The sequence below is a fragment of the Manacus candei genome, unplaced genomic scaffold (genome assembly GCF_025592945.1).
Source record: "Manacus candei isolate 608988 ecotype Guabito, Panama unplaced genomic scaffold, ASM2559294v1 h1tg000047l, whole genome shotgun sequence".
Classification (NCBI taxonomy): domain Eukaryota; kingdom Metazoa; phylum Chordata; class Aves; order Passeriformes; family Pipridae; genus Manacus; species Manacus candei.
In genome coordinates this window covers 6,144,402-6,170,004 of record NW_026138095.1, presented here as the reverse complement: position 1 = coordinate 6,170,004, position 25,603 = coordinate 6,144,402, and the positions used below count along the sequence as shown (strand labels likewise).

At 45.5% G+C, this 25,603-nt stretch overlaps 1 protein-coding gene across 17 annotated transcripts in view; it reads left to right on the top strand.

Annotated features, from left to right (window-relative positions):
- CACNA1G (calcium voltage-gated channel subunit alpha1 G) overlaps positions 1–25,603 on the top strand; it is a 146,256-nt gene that overhangs the window by 97,159 nt on the left and 23,494 nt on the right. For 6 of the 17 annotated variants that reach the window (XM_051797966.1, XM_051797968.1, XM_051797967.1 and 3 more), the window contains 9 exons: positions 2,757–2,825; positions 3,704–3,888; positions 10,119–10,245; positions 12,951–13,076; positions 13,688–13,777; positions 14,350–14,542; positions 17,029–17,079; positions 22,978–23,129; positions 25,393–25,502. In XM_051797966.1, coding sequence (XP_051653926.1) covers positions 2,757–2,825; positions 3,704–3,888; positions 10,119–10,245; positions 12,951–13,076; positions 13,688–13,777; positions 14,350–14,542; positions 17,029–17,079; positions 22,978–23,129; positions 25,393–25,502 — 1,103 coding nt within the window. Of the gene's footprint in view, positions 1–2,756; positions 2,826–3,703; positions 3,889–10,118; positions 10,246–12,950; positions 13,077–13,687; positions 13,778–14,349; positions 14,564–17,028; positions 17,080–22,977; positions 23,130–23,923; positions 24,321–25,392; positions 25,503–25,603 lie in introns of those variants that run through there. The other 11 variants (XM_051797963.1, XM_051797962.1, XM_051797971.1 and 8 more) reach the window with 4 other exon arrangements.

The following is a 25,603-nucleotide window of genomic DNA, read 5'->3' as shown; positions in this document are numbered from 1 at the left end:
TTACAGCAACTGTACTGGTGCCTACCTAGCCTCATTTCAAAGCACAAGAGCAGAGCTTATGGCCTGCAATGTATCCAATATCCCATTTCTGGAATTATGATCAAGGTTTTAACACATGACATAGCATGACATCTGTCTCAGTTTCCTTCTCTGAGAAACCTTCAAACACTTTTCCTCTCTCAACACAATGTTCGCTTCTTCCATCTGTTCCCCACGGGCACGTATGTGTGGTGCGAAGGGAATGGGGGAAACTGTTCATTTCATACTCCTCTCTCCCCTTTGTGTATCAGCTTTGTTGTGACACCAGAAAAACTGAATTGATACAGGCACTGTAATGCCAGTTCCCTGAACCGCTTTGTTTTAGTATGCTGTGTAAGGATCCCTGAAACCAGACCCTCACAGCACCAACATCCATCAATCAGAGGGGCAGAATCATCCTATTGCTCTTTTATTTTAGCATAGATTGGGGCTGAGATGCACTGGGCTCTTGCTGGTGTATCGCACAAGACTGCTCATATCACAATTGTAAAGAATCCTGGTTTGTTGATGTAGGCGTGTCAGGCTGTTCATTTTTGTGGATCTTCAACTAAGACCTCAAAACTGGAGTCTTGGATGCTCTGTGCCTATTTTAAGCATTCCCTAGTAGTCCTCCTTACTGTGACAGTTTTGCCCAGCAGTCCCTCCCCTAAATCCATTTTTTCTTTCAGTTACCATGCAGTCATGGTGCATCAGCTCACAGCTGCAGGAAGAGGGCAGGGCTCCCTGCCAGCCAATCTAGCAGGGGAAGTCACCCTGCTGCTCCTCAAATGGGCAACCCTGAGAATGTCCCTTTAAATCTCAAATGTTTCTTTGGAGCCCCTTGCTGTGACCTCCGAGAGTCACAAGTCACCAAGGCTGGCTCTGAAAGGAGCTGTAGTTACACAAGGATGAAGGGAATGGGGTGACACGTGTAAGTCAGGGGAGTCCACAGCAAAGAGCTGTAGCACCCAAACCCAATACTTCATACAGGAGAGGAGCAGGAGCTGTGGTGTCCCCTGGCATTGGGAGAGTGCAGAGAGGAAAGGAGACAGGGACTGGTGTGAGCTTAGTCACCATCAGGTTATAACCAAGAGAACCAAAACGGGTCCAGGGCTGGACTGAGCTGGACCATGGTCTGGGAGCAGCAGAGGAGAAGGGGGATGCTGAGTGGTGGGGCAGAGGAGCCAGGAGGAGTGCACGGGCCCTGCCTGTGCTGATGGAGCTCTCATCTGGAAACCGAGAGAGTTAGTTTAGGTTGAGTTGTTTAAAATAATTGTTCTTTGCTTCCCTGAGCTGTGGATTTTCTAACTGCTTCAAGCGAGTTCTCTTTCCCTGTCCCAGTTTCAGCTGGCTTATCAGAACAGGGGATTCTGTTGCTACCCAGCACGCGCTCCCCACTGCAGAGTGCACGACATGGGCCGGGGAGATTATCCTTCGAAACAGCCACGCGCTTGCCAGGGAGGGAGGCAATATCCTCAGTCTCTCCTCCACACTATTGCTGTTTTATCTCCAGCTCCACAAGCAGGTCCCTACTCTCTCCCTCCTGCCCACTGCCTGCCCCTCTATAGCAGTCTTTTGTGTGGCAGTCAGCTAACGGCCAGAGATGTTTCCTATCACAGCTCATACAATCACAGTGCAGGTCTAGGACCTAATTAATTATGGACCTGCTATGGAAACAAGCTGCTGTGTGGTTCCTGAGTCACTTTCAGTAAATCATGATATGGCAAGAGAGAGAGAGTTGCCAAGGTGTTTTGTCTTGGTTAAATTGCATCTCATTTTGAGCGAGAGATCTGCATCTCTTATGGGACTGCTCTGTAGGGAGCGGCAGAAATAAATCCAAAATTGTTATTATCAGAACTGGGGCCAGTTGAGCTGTATGCACACATGCATACATGCACACACATCATCTTTCCTCCAGCCTCCATCTTCTGCTGTCCATTTCTCAGTACAGGCAATCAGAGGTGGTTCAGGGATTAGGGAAAAGTGTAATTTATTTAATGATCATCATTAAAAAGATAGGTTTCTGCTAACTACAGATAGGGAACCAGTCCATGGTCTCATCTGTAATCACTAGCTGCAATTGCAGAGCAGTGGCAGTGAGGATGGCATGGTCTGGTGGATAGCACAGGGGACTGGGAGATGTGGCTGTTGGGCCTCACGCCAGGTCTAACCCGCGGCTTTGGGCAAGAGAATCAACCTTTTGGGGGCAGATCTCAGCTGGCATAAAACCCCAGAGCTTTTCTGGCTTCACTGGAGCTGTGACAACTCATGCCAGCTGCACTTCAGCATCCCACGGGTCCTGCTGCCTCACAGCTCAGCCACTCTAATATTGACTTAATTTCTGGGAGAATTGGGAGCTCAGTGATATTTACACTGCGCGGTGACGTCTGCAGGTGAGGGGCAGGTAGAGATTTGTCAAGCATGTTTCAAGGGGGAAATATCTCCCTGTTACTGCAGGGGAGGTTGGAACTGGGGGCAAATAGGGGGATTTTGGAGGCAGATGCCGGCGGCTCCCCTGTCCATGGTGCTGACACAGAGCTGGGTACTGGCAGGGCTGAACCATGAGAAGTGTTATTGTCTAAATATTTGGATTTTTATCTCTTTGCGAGCAAACAGTCCGAGGCTTGTTTCAGCACAGAAGCTGGAGAACAGTTATCAACTGCCTAAATATGCATGGGGAGATGTACAGCTGCAGAGAGCAGGCTATAAAACACTGTCTCTCATTTTCTTTTTTGTAGGAACGGATTTTCCTAACACTCTCCAACTACATCTTTACAGTCATCTTCCTGACTGAGATGACAGTTAAGGTAAATGAATTTGGAGATAAGTGTGCCTGCATTATATTAGTGATCTTTTATTACGGTGGACTCACAAAACCCCTAGGTCTGCCAGCTGTGAGTGAGGTGTATATTTTCCTCATCTGAATCATATTCAAATACCCACCACATGCCTTATTCTGAGCACGTTTTACATCAGAACAATTTCACTGAAGTTCCTCTTGATTTACACCATTATATGAGCAATGGGATCCTTCAATTCAGCAATCCTTCCCTATTCAGCAAAGCTCTTGGAGCACACGCTTAACTTCAACCATGCATGTAAGTCCCATTGTCTTCAACAACCAGTTGTCCTCAACAACCTAAGCCTCTGTGTGCTTTCCTGAGGAGGGAGAGACTTAAGCACGTTGAAACACTTTGCTGGATTTGAGGCAGGAGGCTCAGAAACCCATTGCTGTAAATCTCTCTTGTGTAATTCATAATCATCTCGCTGAACAATTGCTCTTTCTTTGGAAAGTTTCTCTAGTTTCTTTATTTGCAAAGCTTGTACATGATTGCTTCGGGTCAGCCACTCTGAACCTTCTCCCCTGCAGTCTATAGGAATAAAATGAGATCAAATTTTTTTTGTACCAGAGCTGAACGTTTTAAGAACAGTTTTGTGCAGGTACGTTTATCTACATTAAAAGTACATCAGCTCTAAGGGACAACCTGGGATGTTTCTGCAGCGGTATTTTCATAATTCTTTCAATAGAACACTTTGCTGGTTTGGCTAATTAGGCTTCTGTACTGGGAAGCAAATGGACTCACAGACTTGTATCTGTAAATAACGCGTTCTCAGCAGGTTGCTAAGTGGAACAAATATATTGCGTGTGATACTCATAATTTGTTGCAACTTGGTGTCCGGGCAGGTGGTGGCACTAGGCTTGTGTTTTGGGGAGAAAGCCTACTTGAAGAGCAGCTGGAACGTGCTGGATGGGGTGCTGGTTCTCATCTCCGTCATCGACATCCTGGTCTCGATGGTGTCAGACAGCGGCACGAAAATCCTGGGGATGCTGCGGGTGCTGAGACTGCTGAGGACACTGCGGCCCTTAAGGTGAGTAGAGGCTGAGGAAGAGCTCAGAGAGTGTAGGATGTGTGTGCCAAAGAAGGGGCTGAGCATTTGTGCAAGGGAAGGGGCAGGAGAGACAAGGGCACGGTGTCTGTCACCGGTGTTATTCCAGCCTCCTGCGGCTCCGCAGACAATGAGCGCCTGCCGGTCCTGCAGAGCCTCAGGGAGCTCTGGGTCTTGCTGTGTGTTGGGACCAGCCCCAAGTGCAATAGTAAACTGATCAATGCCTCTTTTGCTCATTAAAACACACATCCCCTGCTATTTGCGTTCTCATTTGCTCTGTGTAAAGTGCAGCTTAACAGCTTCTTCTCCCCCTTTCCTTCAGGCAGTCAATGCCTTTTGTAACAAAGAAGGAAATTAGTAGCAGGTGGCAGATCATTTTTAAGGAAGCGGAGACTCAACTGTTGCTTAACCTAGAATGCAAAGAAGGCTTTTTTCCCCAGCTCCCCATTAATTTTACAGAGACATTTATTTTGAAAATGGCCCAGACAAGATGAAAGCCATTGTCCTGCTAAGTTGGTCCCCCATCTCGTCTAGCAGGCAGTATTCCACGCTCCAGGGGCAAGCTCCCCTCTGATAAGAATCTGCCCAAGGACCAGCCTCTTCCAAACAGGCATCTGTTTGTGACCTGTACCCCAAGGCATGAAGGTTTCTCTCCATGCTAAATGCAGTCTCTCTTTAATACCATTGTTGCTGCTCTTGTTATGCAGCAGCTAATAAACCTTCCTGCTCAAAGCATCTTTGTGTGCCTGTCATATCTTACTGCTGCTTCCTTCATAAAAGGTTCGCTTTCAGTCAGGATTTCCTCTTTCAGGACAGAAAAATAGGAGCCTGCTTCAGGTAGAAGATGTTGTTTTTACTATTCCCCTGTGAATAATAAGTCTAAATAACAGTGGCCTTGCCTATATGTATATCTTTCAAATGTTCTCGACAGCTATAAAAGACATTCTGTTCAGTTGGTCTGTGTGTGTTGTGCTTGGTGAGTTTGAGGGTGTGAGATGTTTTTAATCATTTTTATCTAGCACCATTGAGGTGATTCAGCTCCCTCACCATGTGAGTAGACTGTCTTCTTATGTGACTCCGTTTCTGAATTTTCTCTCTTCATGTGTCCCCCGGTATCTCAAGTCAGCTGCTGTTTCTGGGGTAGTTTCTGCCCAGTTGAGTAGATATGGTTGAGTAGATATGGTTGAGTAGATGTTCTCTGTTCTGCTCTTCTGCTTTGGCTGCTTTTTGACCTTCGTTAAGAAAACCTGTAAAATAATCTGTTTAGCTCTGGGTAAAAGAAGGATTGATTTCCCATGTCCGAACTGTGGAATGCAAGCTTCTCTTTTGATGTTCCCTAGTTAAATCGGATCTAGAGGAAGACATTTAGGTTGTGCTGAGCCCTGTTGTAGTCTGACCTGTCTGACCTGGTAAAAACCCTGTATGCTTCTTTGTAGATCTGTAGGTCTGCCTGGCCAGGACTTGGGCCTTTTTTAGCTGGAGCCTTTCTCTGTAGGCACCTATGTGCATGAAAAATCTGCAGTTATGGTGAATAATCCACTCAGTAACTGCAGGCAGGAGGAAGACCTGCCATCTGGAGCGTGTTCAGGATTAGGCTCTCCCATTGCTATTCCATTCCTGTTGGCATTTGATATGTTTTCTCAAGAGAGTATGTGAATGTTTTCAGCCAACACGCTGCTTTCTACTACAAAGGAAACGTAAAAAAGACAGCAACAAGCCCATTCCCTAAATATGTTCAGAATCAGTTCTGTCTCCCTGTAATTAGATTTGTAGGAAATGAAAAAGCAGCCATCAAACTGGGGGCTTTTCAGTAAGTCATAAATCTCCTCATGTGGAAACCCATCTGCCTCTGGGCTGCACATCTGGGCTGCCCTGAGCCCGCCTCTGCCCACGGCTGCCCGCTCTGCCTTTGCCGCGGGCTGCGGCGAGTGGCTCGGGGATCTCACCATCACTGCCTGGGATGTGCAGCTGCATCAACACGGGATGACAGCTGGGACAGGTGACCTGAGGTCTCTGCACACCGTGGCTCCAGTCCCCGTGTCTGGGTGGAGGCCGAGCCAATGTTTTTCTTTTCCTAGAAGACGCAGGGCAAAGACCAAAGCCAGTGCTCTGCTCCCACCACAGAGGAGCAAACCCTGCTCCTTCTGTCCTCCCTTTCTGGGGGCACTCAGGGACAGGGGTGCAGTGAGGACACCTTCTGTGAGAAGCCAAGCCACAGCTGTGTGTCACACTCAACTGGAGAGCAGGGACAGCCCTCGTCGTCTCTGCGTTGGCTTTCCCACTTGATGGTCTGGAAGGGGGATTCTCCCATAAGACCTCTCTCATTCTGTCTCTGATTTTCTCCCATGGAAAAAAAAACATTGCTTTACACAGCATACAAGCCCAGGCATTAAAAAAACTGGCCTGTGTGCCAATCACGAGGTTTTGATTGCATGATTGATTATCAGCCTCCAAATTGAATCCATGAGGATTCAAGCTCAGCTTTATGACCAGAATTCCAAAAATAAATTCACAAAGGAGTGACATTTAAAGATGTTTCCATGACCCTCTGATGTTTCAGCCAATAAAGGGATTGCTTATACAATAACATTCCTTCCTAATGCATTCAACCTGCTGTTGTTGGGATCAAGTGTTGTAGCTTAAGATACAAGAGAAATCAAAATTGAAAATGTATTCAGATTTAATGTGGGTGGATGTCAGTGCTGTTTTACTCTCTATAGAGCCTGGGCTTTGACTCCCAAAGCACAGAGATAAATTATTCACTTTTCATACCATCATGGTATCAAATAGTCATTTCATAGACTCTCTTCTATCCATCATATTATAACCTTTGCTAATTTTTTTTTATCTGTGGAGGGAGGTCTTCATTAACATTGATCTGTTACTTCATCTAAGTGCTACTACTTCTTCTGAGTGCTCTGATCAGGCTAGTAGGCTTAACTTTGGTAATGGATCCAGCTGGGATGAGGCTGGTGGTGGGTTTGGAGCATCCCACACCAGAGGTTTAACAGCACTGGGAACGCTGAGACCAGCAAAACCAGGGGGAACTCGGGGGATTAACATTTCTTCACACCAAAAAGGAAAAAAAAGGTGTCATTTTAATTTCCCCATTTGTCATGTGCCTGATGCAGACTGGAATTGTGCTGGGTGGAACCTCAGCAGGCCACGGCTCTGGCACAACCAGAAGGCTCCGAATCAGCCACATCCTTCAGCATTCAATTGCAGGAGTGGGGGTCAGATAATAGGAGTTTACAAGCTTGATATCAGCAGGACCTTGGGCAGAACTGATGAGGTGTGGGGATGCTGTGTGCTGACATATTGGACGTGGTGCCAATCATCTGGAAAAACTGAGAATTTCATTGGCACCTCTTAGGGAGTTATCAGACTCTCAGGAGAGTGGCAGGAGTCTTTGCACAGACTTGCCCTGATGTTGGATCAGGCTCTTAGTCTCTCCAAGGTCTGAAGGTTTCCATTAGTAAGAACTATTATTTTTCAAAGTCTTTTCAAAGTGTTTTCTCCCTGAAGGGCTGAAAACAGCACTGGCATGGAGCTAAACTGGTGGCAGCTTTTACCCTAATGGATTCTCATTTGAGGAATTCCCTGGTTGATCAAAACACTGAAAGAAGCCAAAAACTGCAGTTTTTCAGCCCTTTTTTTTCTCATCACACACGACTTTGCAAAGTCAGACAAGTAACCTGCTATTTTCTCTCTCTCAGCTGGATACCAAATAGTATCTCACAGGGGAAATCACTTTATTATTTCTAGAACAGCATTTCTTAATAAGTGGTAGAGAAAATTATCAACTTTAAACTCTGGAGGCTAAATTTCTTCCTTGTTCCCCAAAATTTAAGGATGCTGCGGTAGTTTAGACATAGACCTTCAGTTTAGAGAACTCAGCCTCTGTTCCATCCTGTGTGACAGTGGACAGAATACATAAGTCAGCATCACTGAAGGCTCTGAAGTACCTAATTCCCATTGAAATCGTTGGAATTCGGTTGTGTACCCCTGAGAACAAGTCCTGCAGTCCTCCCCCTCATTTTCCCATCTGTAGTTTGGCAGTTGTAGTATTTCACCCAGGACTATGTGAGGGGTGGCGAGGTCTTTAGTACATCTGAGGTTCAGCCTCAGTCTGTGCAGCCCAAGGCTTGCTGTGTGCACTCAGACACGGCCCCTTGGGCTGCACTAACCAGCTCATTGAGTCGGGCACACTGACCTGCTGCTCTCCAGCTCCTCTGCTTGTTGGTCTCACCTTGGCTCTCAGCCCTGGTGCAGGTACAGTGTGGCAGCAACAACCACCCCACCCTCCAGCTCATTCTCTAAAACATCCAGATCTGAGCATCAGGAAAGCTGAGGTTGTCCAAAATAGAGAGCCACAGCACTTACCTGGCAGAGATGCCCAGCATGAGGAATAGCAGCATCTGCTCTTTGTGTTTTGCTGGTGAGGAAGTGGATAAAAATACCACCATCTGTTTCTTTCTTAAAGTGGTAACTGATGAGTTAGCCTTGACATTTTGAGTAAATATTTAACCAGAAAAAAAGAAAAATAAGTTTTAGCTTTTCAGGATACCGTTTAAAGCCAACAGTTTTGGTAAGAGCTGGTGCCTGTGCACTGAGCGTTGCAGTTTGCTCAACCTGCAGGCTCTGGGGCAAGAGAGGGCTGATGCAGGTTGACTGTGGTCCCAGCTGAGGTGGCCCATGCTGACCATGTGGATGTGTCCATGGGGACCTCTGCTGGGAGCACTATGCCCGGGAAGTGGGGAGAGAAGGAGCACTTGAATCCTGTCCAGGCAACAAAACTCCAACTGTGCTTCAGGTGATGGAGCCAGACTTGGGGAGAAACAGGAGAAGTGGTGAGAGGATTCCCATGGCAAGTGAGACCCGGGCAGAAACAAGGTGAGGGAGTTTGTGGCACGTTTGAGTGCCAAGTGTTCAAAGGAGTCACCAGCCAGCACCCAAAAGCACACAGCCACTTCCCTCCCCTGACTTCCACAGTAAACAGCCACTTCTGCCTCAGGAAAGCACAGTTTCTATGGCATCAGTACAAATTGATTTACAGCGCTATTGAAATGCTTAATTCCAGTTGGCATCAAGAGGAAGGAGGCATGTAACCTCTTCAGGTGCCTTTCTCGGTCCCCACCTTCAGGTCGGTTAGTCTGAATACCTCATTCATCTTTCCCAGCATGGTGAGATGGCTTCTCTAAATCACACAAGACTTGTCCTTTCATTGCAACACTGTCCTTGAGAGTATAGTACAGTTTCTGCTTTTTTCTTTCTCCACCTGCTTCAGTCATGAAGTCAACATTATTCTTCCCCAACCTTCCAATATGATCTAATCTTCTGTTATGAAATTCTGTGTGACACCAGACAGAGAGGAGCTACAGAAATTAGGTTAGATGCCTGTGGTCCTGTCAGTGAAGTTTCACCTTGAGGACAGCTCTGGTTCATAGCTGAGGCTGTACAGTTGGTATAAGGCAGAGACTGTGATGGTCTGGGGCATAGCTCAGGTCTCTGTACACAGCAGCACTATAAGGACATGTACAGGTTGGTTTTTTTAGGATGAGGGTGGTGGAACACTGGCATAGCATCCCCCAGAGATGTGGTAGATGCCCCATTTCTGGAAATACTCAAGGTCAGGCTGGACAGGGCTCTGAGCAACCTGATCCAGTGGAAGGTGTCCCTGCTTATTGCAGGGGGTTGGACTAGATGGCCTTTAAAGGTCACTTTTAGCCCAAACCATTCTATGATTCTGTAATCACTACAGATGTGCAAACAGATGCATAAGAGTGGCTGCTCCATTTCACAGACTGAGACAGGGAAATCAAGAGCCTTGCCTAAATCTATACAGAAAGGGACACTAGGAGGCCCTCTCTTTGCAGTCTTGGACAGGCTACAAGCATAAAAGTCTGTGTCTGTGGATGGCCCAAACAAAAGAGCTGAATTTTCTGGCCTGGCTCCTTATACGTGTTCTCCTCCTTCTGCTCTTCACTTATGCAAAGCTGTGTGTGTATAGGCAGAGACCTTTTCCCTCCAACACTTCCATAATATCACAGGTCAGTCTTCCAGAACTGCCGTTTCCATCATGATTTTTGAGTTATTTGTCATTCTAAAAAAAAAAAAATTCATAGTGCTGTGTTCTCCCTATTCTAGCTTGATAGGAGGCAGAACTGGGCAGGAACAGGACTAACAGCTTTTGTGCTTACTTGCCCCTACAGAGTCATTAGTCGAGCCCAGGGACTGAAGCTGGTGGTGGAGACTCTCATGTCATCCTTGAAGCCCATTGGGAACATTGTGGTCATCTGCTGTGCCTTTTTCATAATCTTTGGGATCCTGGGAGTTCAGGTGAGTCCCCTGTAAGCCTAAGCATCCAAGGGAAAGCATAACAACCCCCAGATGCCCCCACATCTGGATATCTGTACCAGTGGGCACAGTATAAGCCTTTCTGAACTGAAACTGAGGTCAGTTGGGCTGAGTGTTGCTGCTCATTGCAGAGGGCTGGACTAGATGACCTTTAATAGACCCCTTCCAACCCAACCCATTCTATGATTCTACAATTTCCCCTCCACTTTTCTTCTAGTTATGAACCAATGGGGAAATACAAACTCAAAGCTGAAACTATTGGCTTGGAAACTCCAGAGAGACCTTGACTTGAAGACTCATTCAGATTCTGACAGTTTGTCTAACTGAAAGCTTGCAGAGATAGAGATTTCTGAACCTGTTTCCTGCCTGCTCTGCTGGCAATATCCTCAGTCCCAGGAGTGCAGGAACCTGGGGGAAAGTGGCAGTTTCCAGTGCAATTGGTTTCTCATTACCTGGGAAGAAGAGATTGCTTCATATAAATATTCTGACATAACACTTACTTCTTTCTGAAGTTTATCTGATCTGTCACAGCCAGCTTTGGAAAGCGACTCTGTTTGGCTTTGTTTTGGAAAGGTGTCTTATATAATATTTTACACTAATATACTGTTTAAATAATAAATACAGCATTGAAAATAAACAGAGAAGAAAATCATGCCATCCATAACCACCTCAGCAGCTAGATTGGCTTGGCACAGTGTAACAGCATCCATCCATTTTACTAAACAGATTCATAGAACTAAGTATATCCCATAAAACAATATAAGACTCAGACATGGGAAAATTTATGCCAAACAACAAAACTTGCAGTATGCTCTTTGAATTTCTTCCCTGCTAATTGCAGTGCTTTCCCTGGTGACTTGCAGTCTTACGTTAAATTGTCATGACTATTGATGTGCTTCGGTGGTAGATACAAGCAAGACTGATCCTGTATTCAGGATGCAAAATTTGCAGTTAATATTTATGTCTAATTAGGTGTAAGATGAGGCCGTAGCTGTTTTCTATAAAAAGATGATCTCTCAAAGTTACAGATAGTTTTTCCATTTAAATATAAGCTGGGGATCAAACTAGAGGTTTTTAATGCTATTAAAATACAGACATCAGTGTTTATAACAGTGTGTCCTCTCAGCAAGACTGTTTTGGTTGTAGAGCTGCCCACAAGTGAATAGTCATTAATCAGACACAAGAAATAGGTGAATAAAACAAGTCCAGTAGGAAACACTGGGTCTTTTCCTTTTGGAAGTGCTTAATTGTGAAGCACTGATGGGGATCAGCATTTTTTCATGCTGTGCTTTGTATTTCCAAACCCTGTCAGTAGCCCTGTTACTGCTCCCATCTGAGTGGCATTGCAGCCCAGCTCCTGGAGAAGTTATATTTACAGATACTATATTAAAAACAGTTGTTTACCTTTCTGCCTAATTAAAACTTTTCTCTGTGAAGAGTATATCTCCCCAGTCTGCCTTACCACGGATAGTGTTTCTCCATGGAAAGATCAGGGAATACTTCTCTTCTTGCATCCAGAGGTTTTATGATTGCGTTGAGCGGTGATTAATTTTGCATGCCTAGAGACCATCCTTCTGCTGTTGATTTCAGAAGGAAACCCATGGAGTAATGTGTGGGTTTATCTTGTTCGCTGTTATTTCTACTGATATTTGTCTAGAAAAACAGATCAAACCCCATCAGTGTCTCTTCTCTGTATACCCAGGTGGTGTTTTAAGGAGCCTGGAGAGCAGGTTGCCATTTCCCCTCCACCCCCCAACAGTAATGTCAATAGCTTCTGTCAGCAAATAAAACTAGATTTGTTGGCTGTCTCCTGGGCTTTGATACCATCTATCCTGCTAGCATCAATCACCCTGTCTGAAGCAGTAATCATCCCCTGCCACTCTGTTCTGAGCACAGGAAGCACCAGGTCTAGGCATGTGGAGGCTCCTGTTCCTTGTGCAGGTGTAAATCAGGAGCTGACTCCCCAGGAGTTGTGTCTTTCCTGGCTTAAACCAAAGGAAATAAGCTCAGGATCAGGTACCCAGCACGGGTTGGGCTTGGCTCCTTAAACTCTGCACAAGGAATATTTTCAGTGACCCCTGCATGGATGGCAGAGCCTTATGACAGCTGGAGCACAGCATCCAGGATCAGAGAGTGGAGCAGGACTGGCAGCAGTCTTGATTCAACAAGAGCCCGACGTCACCCTCAGGGGCTCATCTCCTCTCTGAAGTGTTCCCTGGTGACCTCTAAGAGCACAGCTTAGTTCCTCGCTGGGCCTCTTCAGTGCCACTTTTGCTCTGCTGGCACAGGGCCCCTGTTACACTTCATTTGTCATTAGCTGAGCTGAGCGGCACCGGAATTGTTCCACGGGTGGTAACAAGCCATTAGCTGCTCTGGGCTATTAGTTGGGGCTACACTTGAGCTGGCGACCCAGAAGCAAAGGCCTTTAGGCCAGTCTCAGATCACTGAACCAGACAACCTAATGCATGAGGTGGGTGTCCTAAACGCTGTGGAATCATGCATTTGCTCATTAGGTGCATATTATACAGGCTGCTCATTCTTAATAACCTGCATGAATGAGGCCAGTTCCCTTAACAGCTCTGGTTGGCGTGGGCTGTGTGGAGAACCCCAGAGGAATGCCCATCATCTGTGGAGAAATCCTGTGGACTGAACCCTGACATTTCCTCTCTTCTTTGCCTGTTTTCCAGCTTTTCAAAGGCAAGTTTTTTGTCTGCCAGGGGGAGGACACCAGAAACATCACAAATAAATCGGATTGTACAGAAGCAAGCTACAAATGGGTCCGGCACAAGTATAATTTTGATAATCTCGGCCAGGTATTAATAGAACGGTAATCTGCTTCTTTGCTCCTTTACCTCCTTGACTTTAAACCTGAGCATTATTATCCCATGGGATTTTCTTACAGGGCACTGCCAGTCGCAGTAAATATTCAGTTCACATACACAGCATTCTGTCCCCGTAAATCCCAAAGGCAGTGTTTCCAAGCAGGCATACACTTCTTTTCGGAACAGAACAAGCACATGTGGCTTTGTGGAGTACTTAATTGCTTCACTGCTACATAACAAACCAAATATATCTTGCAGAAGGGCTTGTCTAATAGAGCTGGACATTTTCAACCATCTCTGCAACGCAGCCTTATTTTAGCAGCATGGTAAGGACTAATTAGTCAGGATCAGTAGAGACCTGGAGGGTGGAAATGAAGCTGCTTTTGTCTTCAGCACTGTGGTTTCCGAATTACCGCTCGTTGCTGAACTGGCTGCTGGCATTGATAGGTTTTTGCTGCCAAGAGAAATCTTGGTCATCAAAGTGTCCCATTATCAGACAGGTAATGACAATCTTAGGCAGGAAAGGGCAAAGAGGAGTAAGATGTTACAAGTAAAAGAGCTTTACTGCAATGTGCCTAACTTTTTTTTCCGTGCGTTCCTAGGCCCTGATGTCTCTCTTTGTTCTGGCCTCCAAGGACGGGTGGGTGGATATCATGTACGATGGCTTGGATGCTGTGGGAGTCGACCAGCAGGTACGGGCTCTAGCAGAGCTGGAAGAAATGAGTTGTCAAAGGTCACACATTTCAGCTCTTGTTTTGCCAAGTACTGTTGGCTTCCACAGTCAAGTGGGGTTACAGGGGTAGGATCGAGGGAGGCGTTTAATCCAAGTTCTGGGACGTGACAAGGAGTCCAGTGAAAAGTCTGGATTTGTACTCAACCTTTCCCCTACAGATTTTGCAACACAACTGGTGTAACTCAGGTTAGGAGAACTGCACTTATCAAAGAGTGGTTTGACTTTTTAAGCAATTTCGTCATTTCCGGAGAAAAGAAATGCTTTGTGTAGGTACAGGCTTTCAGTGAGGGACTTACAATAGCTGCAAAGGATACTGCAGAACAGAGGTGGTGCTTCTGTCCTCGACACACTTTGTATTTTGGGAGCATTCAGTTAAAATGTCTCAGAAATCTCTAATTTTTGGGAAGAGCAGAGCACCCTGAGCTGCCTGAAAGGGGCACCCACGGGTTCTGTGGGTGGCACAGTTGTATCGATTTGCTCCCATTCTTTTTTTTGAGTTTCAATTGAAATTTGCCTTCCTCCACTTTGCAGCCAGTCATGAACTACAACCCATGGATGCTCCTCTACTTCATTTCCTTCTTGCTGATCGTGGCCTTCTTCGTCCTCAACATGTTCGTGGGGGTGGTGGTGGAGAATTTCCACAAGTGTCGGCAGCACCAGGAGGAAGAAGAAGCCAAGAGGCGGGAGGAGAAGAGGCTGCGCCGGCTGGAGAAAAAGAGAAGGAGTAAGGAGAAACAGATGGCTGGTCGGTAGTCTTTCCACATCTTTCTGAGTCCTGCTTGACCTTCCACACAATCCCCTCCTCCCTCCCCTCCCTGCCTCGTGTCTGGTGATCATTCTTCTCCCAAAAGCATGTCCAGCTATAAAATTTGCATGAAGGAAATAGTGTCGTTTTAGGCTGAGCAAGGAGCCATAGAAGCCTTTTTAATGGCTGCATGATTTGCAATGACCTTTCCATTGGAGGTTATTTAAATTAAAATATAATAGTAATCACACCTGGAGCTTCTTGGATAGCAGAGCTCAGTGTTACACAAATAGTGACAACTGCAAAGATCAGCAGTGCTGGATGGCACCATAAATCTTCTGAGTCATGAGCACTGTTGCTGATAACTGGATTCACTATTTGGTTTATTACAGCCTTGTAATGCCACAGTGATGTTACCTGTCCCATTTATCAAGCAGGTTTATTTATTGGCACAGTAGCACCACTGCTATTCAAGAGTGTAATAAAATAATGGAGCCATCTCATTCTAGTAATGCTTTAAAACTCCTTAGAGAAACATATCAATGCATTTGCTTGAGAAATACAGATTAGAAAAAAAAAAAAACAGATGAGGAGAGTAACTAACTAGACAAAATAGTGCTGGTGCAAATGAACCCAACTCCGAACTGGATGTGAAACGTGCAACCCTGCATAGAGGAGGCTCTACAGGTGAAAAGAGGAAAGACTTCCACTCTGCCAAAAGTCTCCAACCTGGCATTTGTCTCTTAGTCTCTTTTTGTTTTAATGTAGTTATTCAAGTAGGAAATAAGTTAGCCAGGGGCCACAGGTCGGAGGTGCTCTTGTTCTCGCATGCTCTCTCTTCTGACTGAACTTCCTCCATTGCCCTTCGTGTTCGTGGCCTCGCATTTTCCCTTCCTGGTCAATCCGCCTGCTGCTCTCTCCCTGTCCCCTTTCACATCTCTTCTCTATCTTTGACAGACTTCAGTACTGTTTAAGAGGCTGCCTGATCAGGTGCTTGTTCCCAAAGCTGGTAATATTAAGTCTGTTTTATTTTTTAATAGTTTAAGAGGTGTTCAGTAGCTGTGACAGGCTTAATCATGCAACCACATACCACAGCGCTGCCTTGGCCTCTCTCAGTTCAGCACTTATCCAACAATTTCCTTTGGGCACATCCTTCAGTCCCATGAGCTTCACAGGTTTTGTAACCACTAGGATGTGTCACACCAGCCTCTGGACATCAAACTTGGGTTTATGCTGAGAGCCTGGCTTCCTCACTGGTCAGTGGAAAGATGGAGGCTTCCCTCAAGAGCAGTGGAGGACACATTAGACTGTTCTCAGTTAAGTGGGATACAGATGGAAAAGAGCCCTTTTTTTAGTTGGTTGGGATTTTTTTCCCCATGAAGAAAATGCCTAGAAAGCTCTTTCTGTTAGTCAAAGTTCCCAAACATAGCTTCAAACTGATGAGTTAGAAAAGGTTTTTAAAGGCTGGATAGAAAGATCCCTATTTAAAGTTGCAGTTTTGGAAAGTAGACATTTCTGTAGAAGAAAAATAGATGTTTAGTTATTATTAATGACTTTATTTATAAGACTAGAGGAACTAGATGGAAAAAAGACGTAAGCCTGGGCAATTTCCCAGCGGGAAGGAATCACAAACCATCCTTGGAGATACAGTTATTCATTCAGTGCTATGAAATGCCTAATTAAAGAGGCAATAAACAGCTATTTTACTGAGGATCAAATATTGCTGAGTATTCAATTGCCATAAAAACCTTTCAAGAGCAAAGTATGAAGTCCTCCAAATCGCTTTAGAACAGTTTTCCCAATTCGTGTTTGGTGAAACGTTGGTTTTAATTGACCGTGTCCAGCTTTGCCCTCGGAGGCAACAGATGTCATTGCTTAACTTCATCCTGCACAGTGGGAACTTGCAGATGATACCAAGACTAAGGCTGTGATTGTGCCAGCAACTGCATGGGGGTTCCTTTCAGCTGGGCTTCCTGTGTGACCTCAGATACCCAAACCAACCCATGGATGCCAGATATGGACCGACATAGACATCTGACTGGTGGCATGGTCATTTTTGGTTGTAGACTCTTCCAGTGCATTTATCCAATCAGATATCGGAAAACCAGAAAAGAGATCTCAGCTCATGAGAAGTGGGCAGGTACAGGGGTGTCGCTGTAAGTTGTGCTGTTCCAGCAGAATGTGAACTAGGTCGTCCTTCAGAAGTGTCTGCTCCATCGTCATCAAATGAGGGGGTTCTCAGGGATCTCTTGGGCTTCCACCTGTGCACGTGGCAGAAGCACAAGAGCACTTCCTTTTTCACGTGTAGCTGAGCCCACCCTCCACGAAGCACAAGGAGAGGATCCCGCAAGGAAACAATCCCGGTAGAGGCAACGGAGAGCCTGAGAGCCGTAGGGACCTCCGAAGGGGATGGGAAGTCTTGCCGTGTGTCCTGCCGGGTGATTAATGCCATTTCGTTCTTTTAGATCTAATGCTGGATGATGTATTAATGGAGAGCTCAGCCAGTGCAGTGCAAGGTACTGGGAAGTCGGCACGTCTCGTCCCCCTGAATGGCAGTGCTGTGTCACTAACGGCTCGCCACCGCGCTGTGAGGCATCCCACTAAACCGTGTGTGTGGTGCAAAGCTCGTTCGCTTACTTCATGGCACACGCATCCCATCCTGAGCTGCAGGTCTCTGCAGACCTAGCTCAGGACTGACGCTTTCAAACCCTTAATTTACTCTTCAGTCATGTTATGTCATTCAGTATTATTTTTTTTTTTTTTTTTCCTGGTTTTCATTAAGGCACTGTCAGATTTTCATGACTTTTTTTTTTTTTTCTCCTTTTTTTTTTTTTTTTTTTTTGTTCTGTTAGGGTTTTTTTTTCTTAGAGAATAATGACTGGACTGTGAAGTGGGTCCTTTATTGTTGACTTTAGCTTTCCAACCACCAGCTTAGGAGTCTGAATAATTCGCAGGCGTGTCTCTGGAAGGCAGGCAGTTGCCATTAGAGAGGATATTTCCTTATTTCTTCAGCCTTTGCTCATTGCTCAGCAAACACTGTGCTTCAGGGAGGCACAGTATTTTTTTCCAGCAGGGTAAAATTCAGTATAGTGCAGAGCCTCAGTGTTTTAATGGGGAGCTCAACCCCACACCAATCCTCAGCATGGACGTGGAGTTTAGTCACTGTGCTGCTCAGCTTGTAAATTCTGTGTATTGATTGAGAGTTGCTTGATCCATGAGGCATCTTGTAAATTAAAAGAAATAAAGATGCCACCTTAAAGCCTTTCCAGGTCCTGGTGGGGATGGACCATCTGGGCTGAACAGTGCTGGGGTCTGATCTGCCCCCCGACCCACCGCTCTGTCATGTCTCCCTTTCCCAGCCCCCCTTCCCAGGACGATACTCAGGGCTGCAAATCTGTCCCTTGCTCTTTTTATTTTTAGGAGAAGCTTTGATCTGGCAAACATTTTGTTTAATTCATAACTTAAGAATATTAGCCTGAATAATTAAAGAGGTGACAACATAGAAACAAATATAGCTGTAATTTTCGACAGAAATAATATGCTAGGAAAATTGTGCCATTAAAACTCTCACCTGTGCACAAGCTCCCACTGCTTGCGATGGGAACAGGGCTCCATCCATCTCTCATAGATTGCAGGGAGTTTTGATTAAATAAAAATTGCAAGGTGAGGGCTATTGGCTTTCACTGCAGAGATAACTCAAGGAGACAGAGGTTCTACCTTATATTTCTAGGCCTTGTTGGAAGTTATCACAACATGCTTTAATAAATCCTGTATCTCCTTCCCACTGCTGTTCCTGATATTTTTATTTCTTTGCTGTCTTTCTTGCTGCTCTTGCTGGGCTTCCTGGCCTCTCTGTGAAATGGGGGCAGCGCAAGGGGGGGCTTTCACTGACTTTGGGACTCTGGTTATTTTTTCTTCTTTTTATTTGATTGTGACTCCTCTCCTGGTCCTATAGAGTTACATCAAGGCTGTCTCATTTTGTGTTATTTTTAAGGCACTGAACTCATTCCAAACCCCTCTGTTATCCCGTGCAGGCTCAGAAAGACCCTTAGAGTTCGCCTTTAAAACATGTACAATTGTCAGGTCTGTGCTTTGTGTTCCCTTTTGTTGTCTTTTCTTTGGATCCAGTGGTAGTGAATGTGCCATGCCGCTCCTCAGGCACCAGAGTGAGGGAACAGAAAGGTTTTATATTTGAACCTGACTGCTGGGAATTTAGGGAATCAGTCCCAGGTGCTGTAGCCGAACCTCCTGTGGTTCAGTGAGGAATCTGGAGTTGTGACTCAAAGCTTCCCCACATCTCTGCACTTCCAGAGGCTTTTCTTCTCTTTCTATAAAGACAAAATGGAATATATTGTGTGTGTGTGTGTGTGTGTGTGTGTGTGTGTGCGCTGCTGCTGCCTGGTATTTAGTGAGATATTTTATAATTTAATTTTTTCCTTTTTTTTCCCCTCCAAGTCTACATTCTATCACAACCGGAATCTTCTCAGTGGAAATAATTTATCATTTTCCATTTCGCTTTTTTTTTTTTTTTTTAACAAATCCATTCAGTACAATAAAAGCCAAGTAAAACTCTGTGTTTAAATCTAAAAAAGTTCCTTCAGTGCAAACTACTTTTTAACCTAATAATATTCTTGATACAGTTTGTAAATCCAGCTGCGTCACGGGCTCATTGCTCACTGGTTTGCTGCTGTCCTCCAGATATACTCAGACCTGCAAAGTAGTTAATTCCCTTATTATAGGAGAAGGAAGAAGCTGAAGGAGACAGTAATGGAATTGTCCCACTCTCGTGAATTCCAATTTCCTGTGCCCACGCACCTCCGGCTCGAAGCCACCTCAGGGAAAGTGGCAATTTCTCTCTTGACAGGGCTATATTGGGAGGCAGACGCTACCCGGAGATATTTTGGAGCTGCATGCCCAGCCTGATTCCCCCCAAGAAAATGCAGTTAATGGGAAGAAAGTGGCCCCGATCCCACTTCTTGCTGTGCTGGCAGAGATGGCCAAGCCCTGGGATACTCTGGGAGCTGGCAGAGGCACTACCAGGGAGAAACAGGGGTGCCTGTGGTGCTGCTGTGTTGGGCACTGGTGTCATTTCACAGGTGACATCCCATAGCCATCAGACAAACAGCAGCATGGGGTTTAATGCCTAAAACCCAGGCTGGGATCACTGAACCCCGGGGGCACCCAGCCTGGGAGAAGTTAGACAGGAATTAGGAATGGGAAATGTTTATCCTGCAGCAGCAATGGTAATTTCCTTTCCTAAAGGGCAGGAGAGGACTTATAATGAGTTTGAGTACCCCATGACACAGGCTGGGGCTGCCATGCTCTGACTCCCAACCTCATCAAGGGAATCAGTAATCCTGCAGGATGATGCCAAGAGTTGGGCACATCTTGGGAAACAACCTGAGTTGAGAACCCATAGAAATGATGAGCTAAAGCCGTGTCCTCTGTGCCAGGCACTGCTCCCCTTCCCAGCACAGTCCCCTTGGACCACCATCATGCAGGATGGAGGGGCAGGTGGGACTCACCCAGGCCAGCTCCCAAAGAGCTGCAACATCCTCTTCCTTAGGAAGAGATTGCTCAGGATCCACTGTCTGAGCTAAGTTTATCCTGTGTAATGATCTCCAGATTTGACCCACTTCTCCCTCTCTCCTGGCCTCCAGCCACTGTGAAGCAGCTTGATTTACACCCTGTTTACCAGCCTGATGTCTCGTAGTGGGCTTTTGCTGTATTTCCCCATCTTTTCTCATTCTGCCAATTCTTTGTTGGTTTGCTCTCCTCCTCCTTTCTTTAACACCATGTGTGCCGAGAAGCCACGTTAACCTTTCCAGTAATAACCGAGACTAACCCAGAGCTCTTGTTGTTCTTGACACAGTGTATTGTAACAGTACAGTAATGTGGTGTTGTGTTAGTTGTGAAGTTCACCACCCGGAGTTTAACAGATGTCTGTATTTCCCAAGATGTTGGTATTGTTCAGCTCTTTATTGCAATAACTAAGAATGCCACTGTGTGATAGGGGGCACGGGCTTTGCACCGGCGTAACTACGTCGGAGCTGTACCCAAATTCTCTGCAGAACTGCGCAGGTCAAGTTAAAGAAATGGTGTTTTTACAATGGTAAAAAGTGGTTTACCTGTTCAGAAAGTCCCCTGCCCACCTAGGCACAGTGGGGGTTTAGCCCTGGTCCTCGGGCAGCATGTCAGCCCGTGTGTGGGTCATCCCGCGGTAGCATCCGAACTGCACTGAGATGCATGGCCGGCATGGGGAGACCGGGGAAGCGAGTGGTGGCATGGTTTATAAACAGGGTTGGCAAATCCCCTCTTAACAAAGGTAACGGGGAAGTATGAAACATTTACAGCTGGTAATTTTGGAAGGCTGCAAGGGCGCCTGCGAGAGCAGCATCCAGGGACGTTTGGCTGTGGAAAGCTGCGGGTATGAGCTGGGAGAGGTGGAAAGGAAGCTTGGGAGAAGGGGGTGCTGAGAGGGGGAAGCCTTTGCAGATATCTGAACAATTAGCAACCCTGCTTATAAGGTCATGCACTGGCTAATCCAGGTGCAGGAGCCCTGCACAGGAGACATTTACAACCTCTCTCTAAATCCTTTCTCTGTTCTAACCACATCGGTGCTATTCTGTAGGGTTTGGAATTACCTGTCAGTCAAAGCTGAGAAAAAAAATTGAATTCCAGTGTAATTATTCATAAATAAATCCATTGCAGGAAAAGGTAGAAACACTGACATTTTTCTTTTTGAATGTGAATTATACATAAATGTAGAAGAAGTAAGTGATCCAATTACGATGGTGTTTCTTTCTGAGATGATAAGTTGGTTCGTAAAAATAGGTCCTATTCCTAACCTAATTGTATTCAAACATTTTAGTTAATTTGCTACTCATAATTTAGCATAATGTGATCGAGATATCTTGACTTTATGGAGATTTATGCAGATTCTGAGATATCTGACAAAGTCTTATGAATGAGTCAGCAGCTACCAGTCTGCTTTTTTTTCATAAGCACTCAATAGATTCAGTATGAAAATTAATTTTACAGACCTTTTCATCAATATTGTGCTTTAGCACTCAGGTGCAGATCACCTAAAGCCCACTGCAGATCAGAAAGTGAATATTAATACTGCCTTTCATTTGATGACACTGAAAAGAATTTTGGGCCTTCCAAACCCCTACAGAATAAAACTGCTGAGTGATTTTTCTCTCTTGTCCCTGGGCTGGAAGGGAAAGGTCTGTCTCTATGGAAAAAACAAAACTCCTATTTTTCAGGATCCTGTTATGGAGCAGGGAGCACATGAAACCATTAAATCTATGGGTTCGATTGCAATGTCATTGGCTATTGACAAAGTGAACTCTATTTCCAGGCAAAATTTAATCTTCTAAAATTAGTTTTCCCCGAGGGCAACCCAAACTTGTGCTTCCTGGCTTTATCCTGCCCAACTTTTTTTCTTGAAATAATGTATCAAAATGTACATTTGCTCAGCAGCACTAAATATCAACCATGTAATTCTTACAGCTCAATAATTTTCACAACCAGTTGATCATCTAATTATGAGAGTAATATTATACTCTGACATATTCAAGACAGTCCTTTCCACTTCAATCTGCATTATAATGCCTCCTTGAAAATTGTACTGAATTATATACTCAGCCTTGGCATTTCCTCATTAGAGATTAGGTGAGTAAATGAGTTTATCTCTAGGAACATTCAGGGTCTAAAGAGCATGTGTCATCCCTGAGGCAGCCAAACACGGGGATGAGTTGAACAGTGAAATATGTACTTTGATAATCTTGTCTAAGTGGAGAATCGTTATTTTCTGATCACTAGGGCTGACTGATCAACTTTCCTTGGTATTTTTATGGACCATTTTTCAGGGCTTTGACAGCCAAAGTGTTGAATTTTGTTCCCTCTATAGTTTACTGGAAAGAACATAATATGCCTGAGCTCCTTCCCTTTCAAAGACCACCGCGAACTCAATGGCCTGTGTTTTTAAGGCATTGTTAGTAAAATCTATCCCCAGCATCTGGCCGTTAATTGGGTTTTCAGATACTTTGGGGACTTTTACTATAGCAGAAACAAAAATTGTTGTTTTAATTTAGGTTTAACTTAAATTTCCCTATAGGGAAAAGTGTTCTTTAGCAGCACCAGCTCACCTCATCCCTGATGCCACAAGGCTGAGTATAGCGCATGTCCCACTGAAGATATTTAATGGATGTAAGATGACGGGAGCCCTGCTGTGTATAAGAAATGGTAACATGGCAGCAAGAAAAGAAGGAAGTAAAAAAGACAGCATGCTGCTGTAATCGGTCTAGAATTTATCGTCCCTGGAGTTGGAAAGTGAGGGTGCGTTGGCTTCAGAAAGACGCAGAGAAATGACTTGACGTGCCTCTCCGCTCTCCTCCTCCCCGCTGCAGAAGCACAGTGTAAGCCCTACTATTCGGATTACTCCCGCTTCCGCCTCCTGATCCACCAGATGTGCACCAGCCACTACCTGGATTTGTTCATCACCGGCGTGATTGGCCTCAACGTGATCACCATGGCCATGGAGCACTACCAGCAGCCAAAGGTACTGGGTCGGCCAAGGGGGACATGCAGGGCCGTGGTGGGATGTGCTGATGGGCTGAGTCAAGGCCAGTTTTGCTGTTAGACCTCGGAACCCCCATTCACCATGCCTGAGCTGTCCCTTTACCCATGGAGTGTACGCGTCCTACAGCTGGCTTCCAGCTCAATCCATGGCTTTTGGTGCATGGATCCCATTGCACCTCTCCTTTCTAGTTTAAGTGCAAGCAAACTGCTTTGAAAATGAGGATGGGAGCAGGTTTGTTTGCTTTGCTAGATTAGATCATCGTTGATATCTTCCATTTTACTTAGGTTTTCCCCCTGAAAAAAAAAAAAAGAGGAAAAAGAATAGAAGAATCTGTGAAATGTTTCTTTTTGCAAAGTTTCTTCTAAATCCCCAGTGTCCCATAGGACCCGATTTTCACAGGCATTGCATTCCACTCTGATCTTTTAAGTACATTTTAATATATTAGTGTGCTAAGTTCCTGGGTCTTTTTCATGCTGTGAAAATAAAAACAGCCTGTCCTGGGATGTCAAGTCTCTTGTGCATAAGAATGAAATGGAAATAGCTGCCTTTGCCATATAACTTGTACTTACTTTTATTAGCCACTTTCAGAATGAATAAATATAACACACAATGGGAGGAAATATTCTCTAAGACTAGACAGGACTTGAATACTTAATATAAAAAACCACCCCAAACAACTAAAACATGCAAACGACGGGGGGAAATATCCTCCAGCCTATCGTAAAGAAGCCAAAAGCGAAAGGAAACAAGCCCAATTTATTTTTTCTGTTCAGGTCACCTTTAAATACCCTGGAAGGCTCATTTCGTGATTCAGTCATTTGGTGATGAAAAAGGTTGTTGGCGAAGGAGCCTGGACTGGAGTCGCACTAGAGCGTGCGTCTTACCGCAGTCGTTTTGCAGCTACATCTTTTGTATTATAAAAATGTTGGTCGGGATTTTGTTTTTTATTTTCTTAAGGAAAATAACATTTTGTCTCTAAGCCTCTGGTATGCAGCGTCTGGGTAATAACTCCAAGCTTGGGCTGTGCTGGTGTGACAGCACAGTTCGAGCCACGCACATACTTGAGTCTTGCTGAGTCGGGGCCCCGAAATCGCTCTGGTCTGGGTGATGGATGGCTGGGATCCTGAAGACTCTTAAAGGCTAAATGTACCAGACAGCTTTATATCCAAATATAACAATTGCTTGGTGTCTTGGTGCTGAAAGGGTTTGGTGATGGGATGCCCTGGGATGCCCTGGGAATGAAACACCAACCAGGGATGCTGCAGCTGCTCACAGAGAGGGGGATCCACAGTGCATAGAGGTGGTTCAAGCACATTTATCTGCTTTTGCCAGATGAATTTTCTTATTTGCTGCGGAGCCCAAGTGCTCTGCAGTATGAGTTCAGAGCCACGGCTTCCTTTGGGTTTGTGTTTGTCAGGCAGGTGAGGTGATTTTTACCCATGGATGCTTGAAACTAAACTGTAACATGATGGCAGAGTGCCTGGCTTAAACCCCTCCTGCTATGATTTCTCCCATGGAGGGATCAGCAAGTGTTGGTTTTGGTCTCAGAGCACTCTGTTCCCATCTCCTGCATTCCCTAACAGTGTCCTGGACAGTTATTACTGTTCCATTTGCCAGCTATGAGAAATTCAATGCACGTCACTTAAGAGGCCAGAGAGGATGCTGTGACCACAGTGCTCCTTCATGAGCAAGGCTTTTGGGGATAAAATCATCTCTGAGAAGGCTTAATGCCTGACTGTGCACGAGTTGTCCCAGCCAGGGTGCACCTGGATTAATGGCCAGGCTCTGACTTCTGCAGAGGAAGGGGGGCAGAGGAAAACACAAGGCACTTGCTCCTCCTGGCATGCCATCCCTCTCTCCTGCTCCTTGCCAAAAGCTCAAGGTGAGGAGTAATGGCAGGCTGTCACAAAGGAGTCATTTGGCCAGTGCTTGCATGAACAAGCAAGTGGGATGAAATTCAGCTTTCTGCAGAGAGCACAAGGGGTTTTGTGCTGCTGACACCTGCAAATGCAGCAGCTCTTACTGCTCACCCCAGCAATCCCAGCTGGGGTTGTGCCTTGGGTCTGTGTCAGCCCCTCCTGGGATGCTATCCCTGGGACATTTATCATCGGAGAGAGTCCACGTTTGGAGACTTTTATCTGTAGTTTGGAAATGAGTAACTGGTGACAGAAGATTCAAGTTTGCAGGCAGCAAAGCCCCTCTGCAGGGCTAATGTCTAACCCAATGCTGTGCCCACATCCAGGTTCTTGATGAAGCCCTGAAGATTTGCAATTACATCTTCACCGTTATCTTTGTCCTGGAGTCTGTTTTCAAGCTTATTGCCTTTGGGTTTCGTCGCTTCTTCCAAGACAGGTAACAAAAACTCCGTCATGACCACGGGGGCAGCAGCAGGTTCTGGAGGCAGCCACCCACATTTAGCATCCTGAATTCCCATGGTCTGCCCCGTGGTGTCT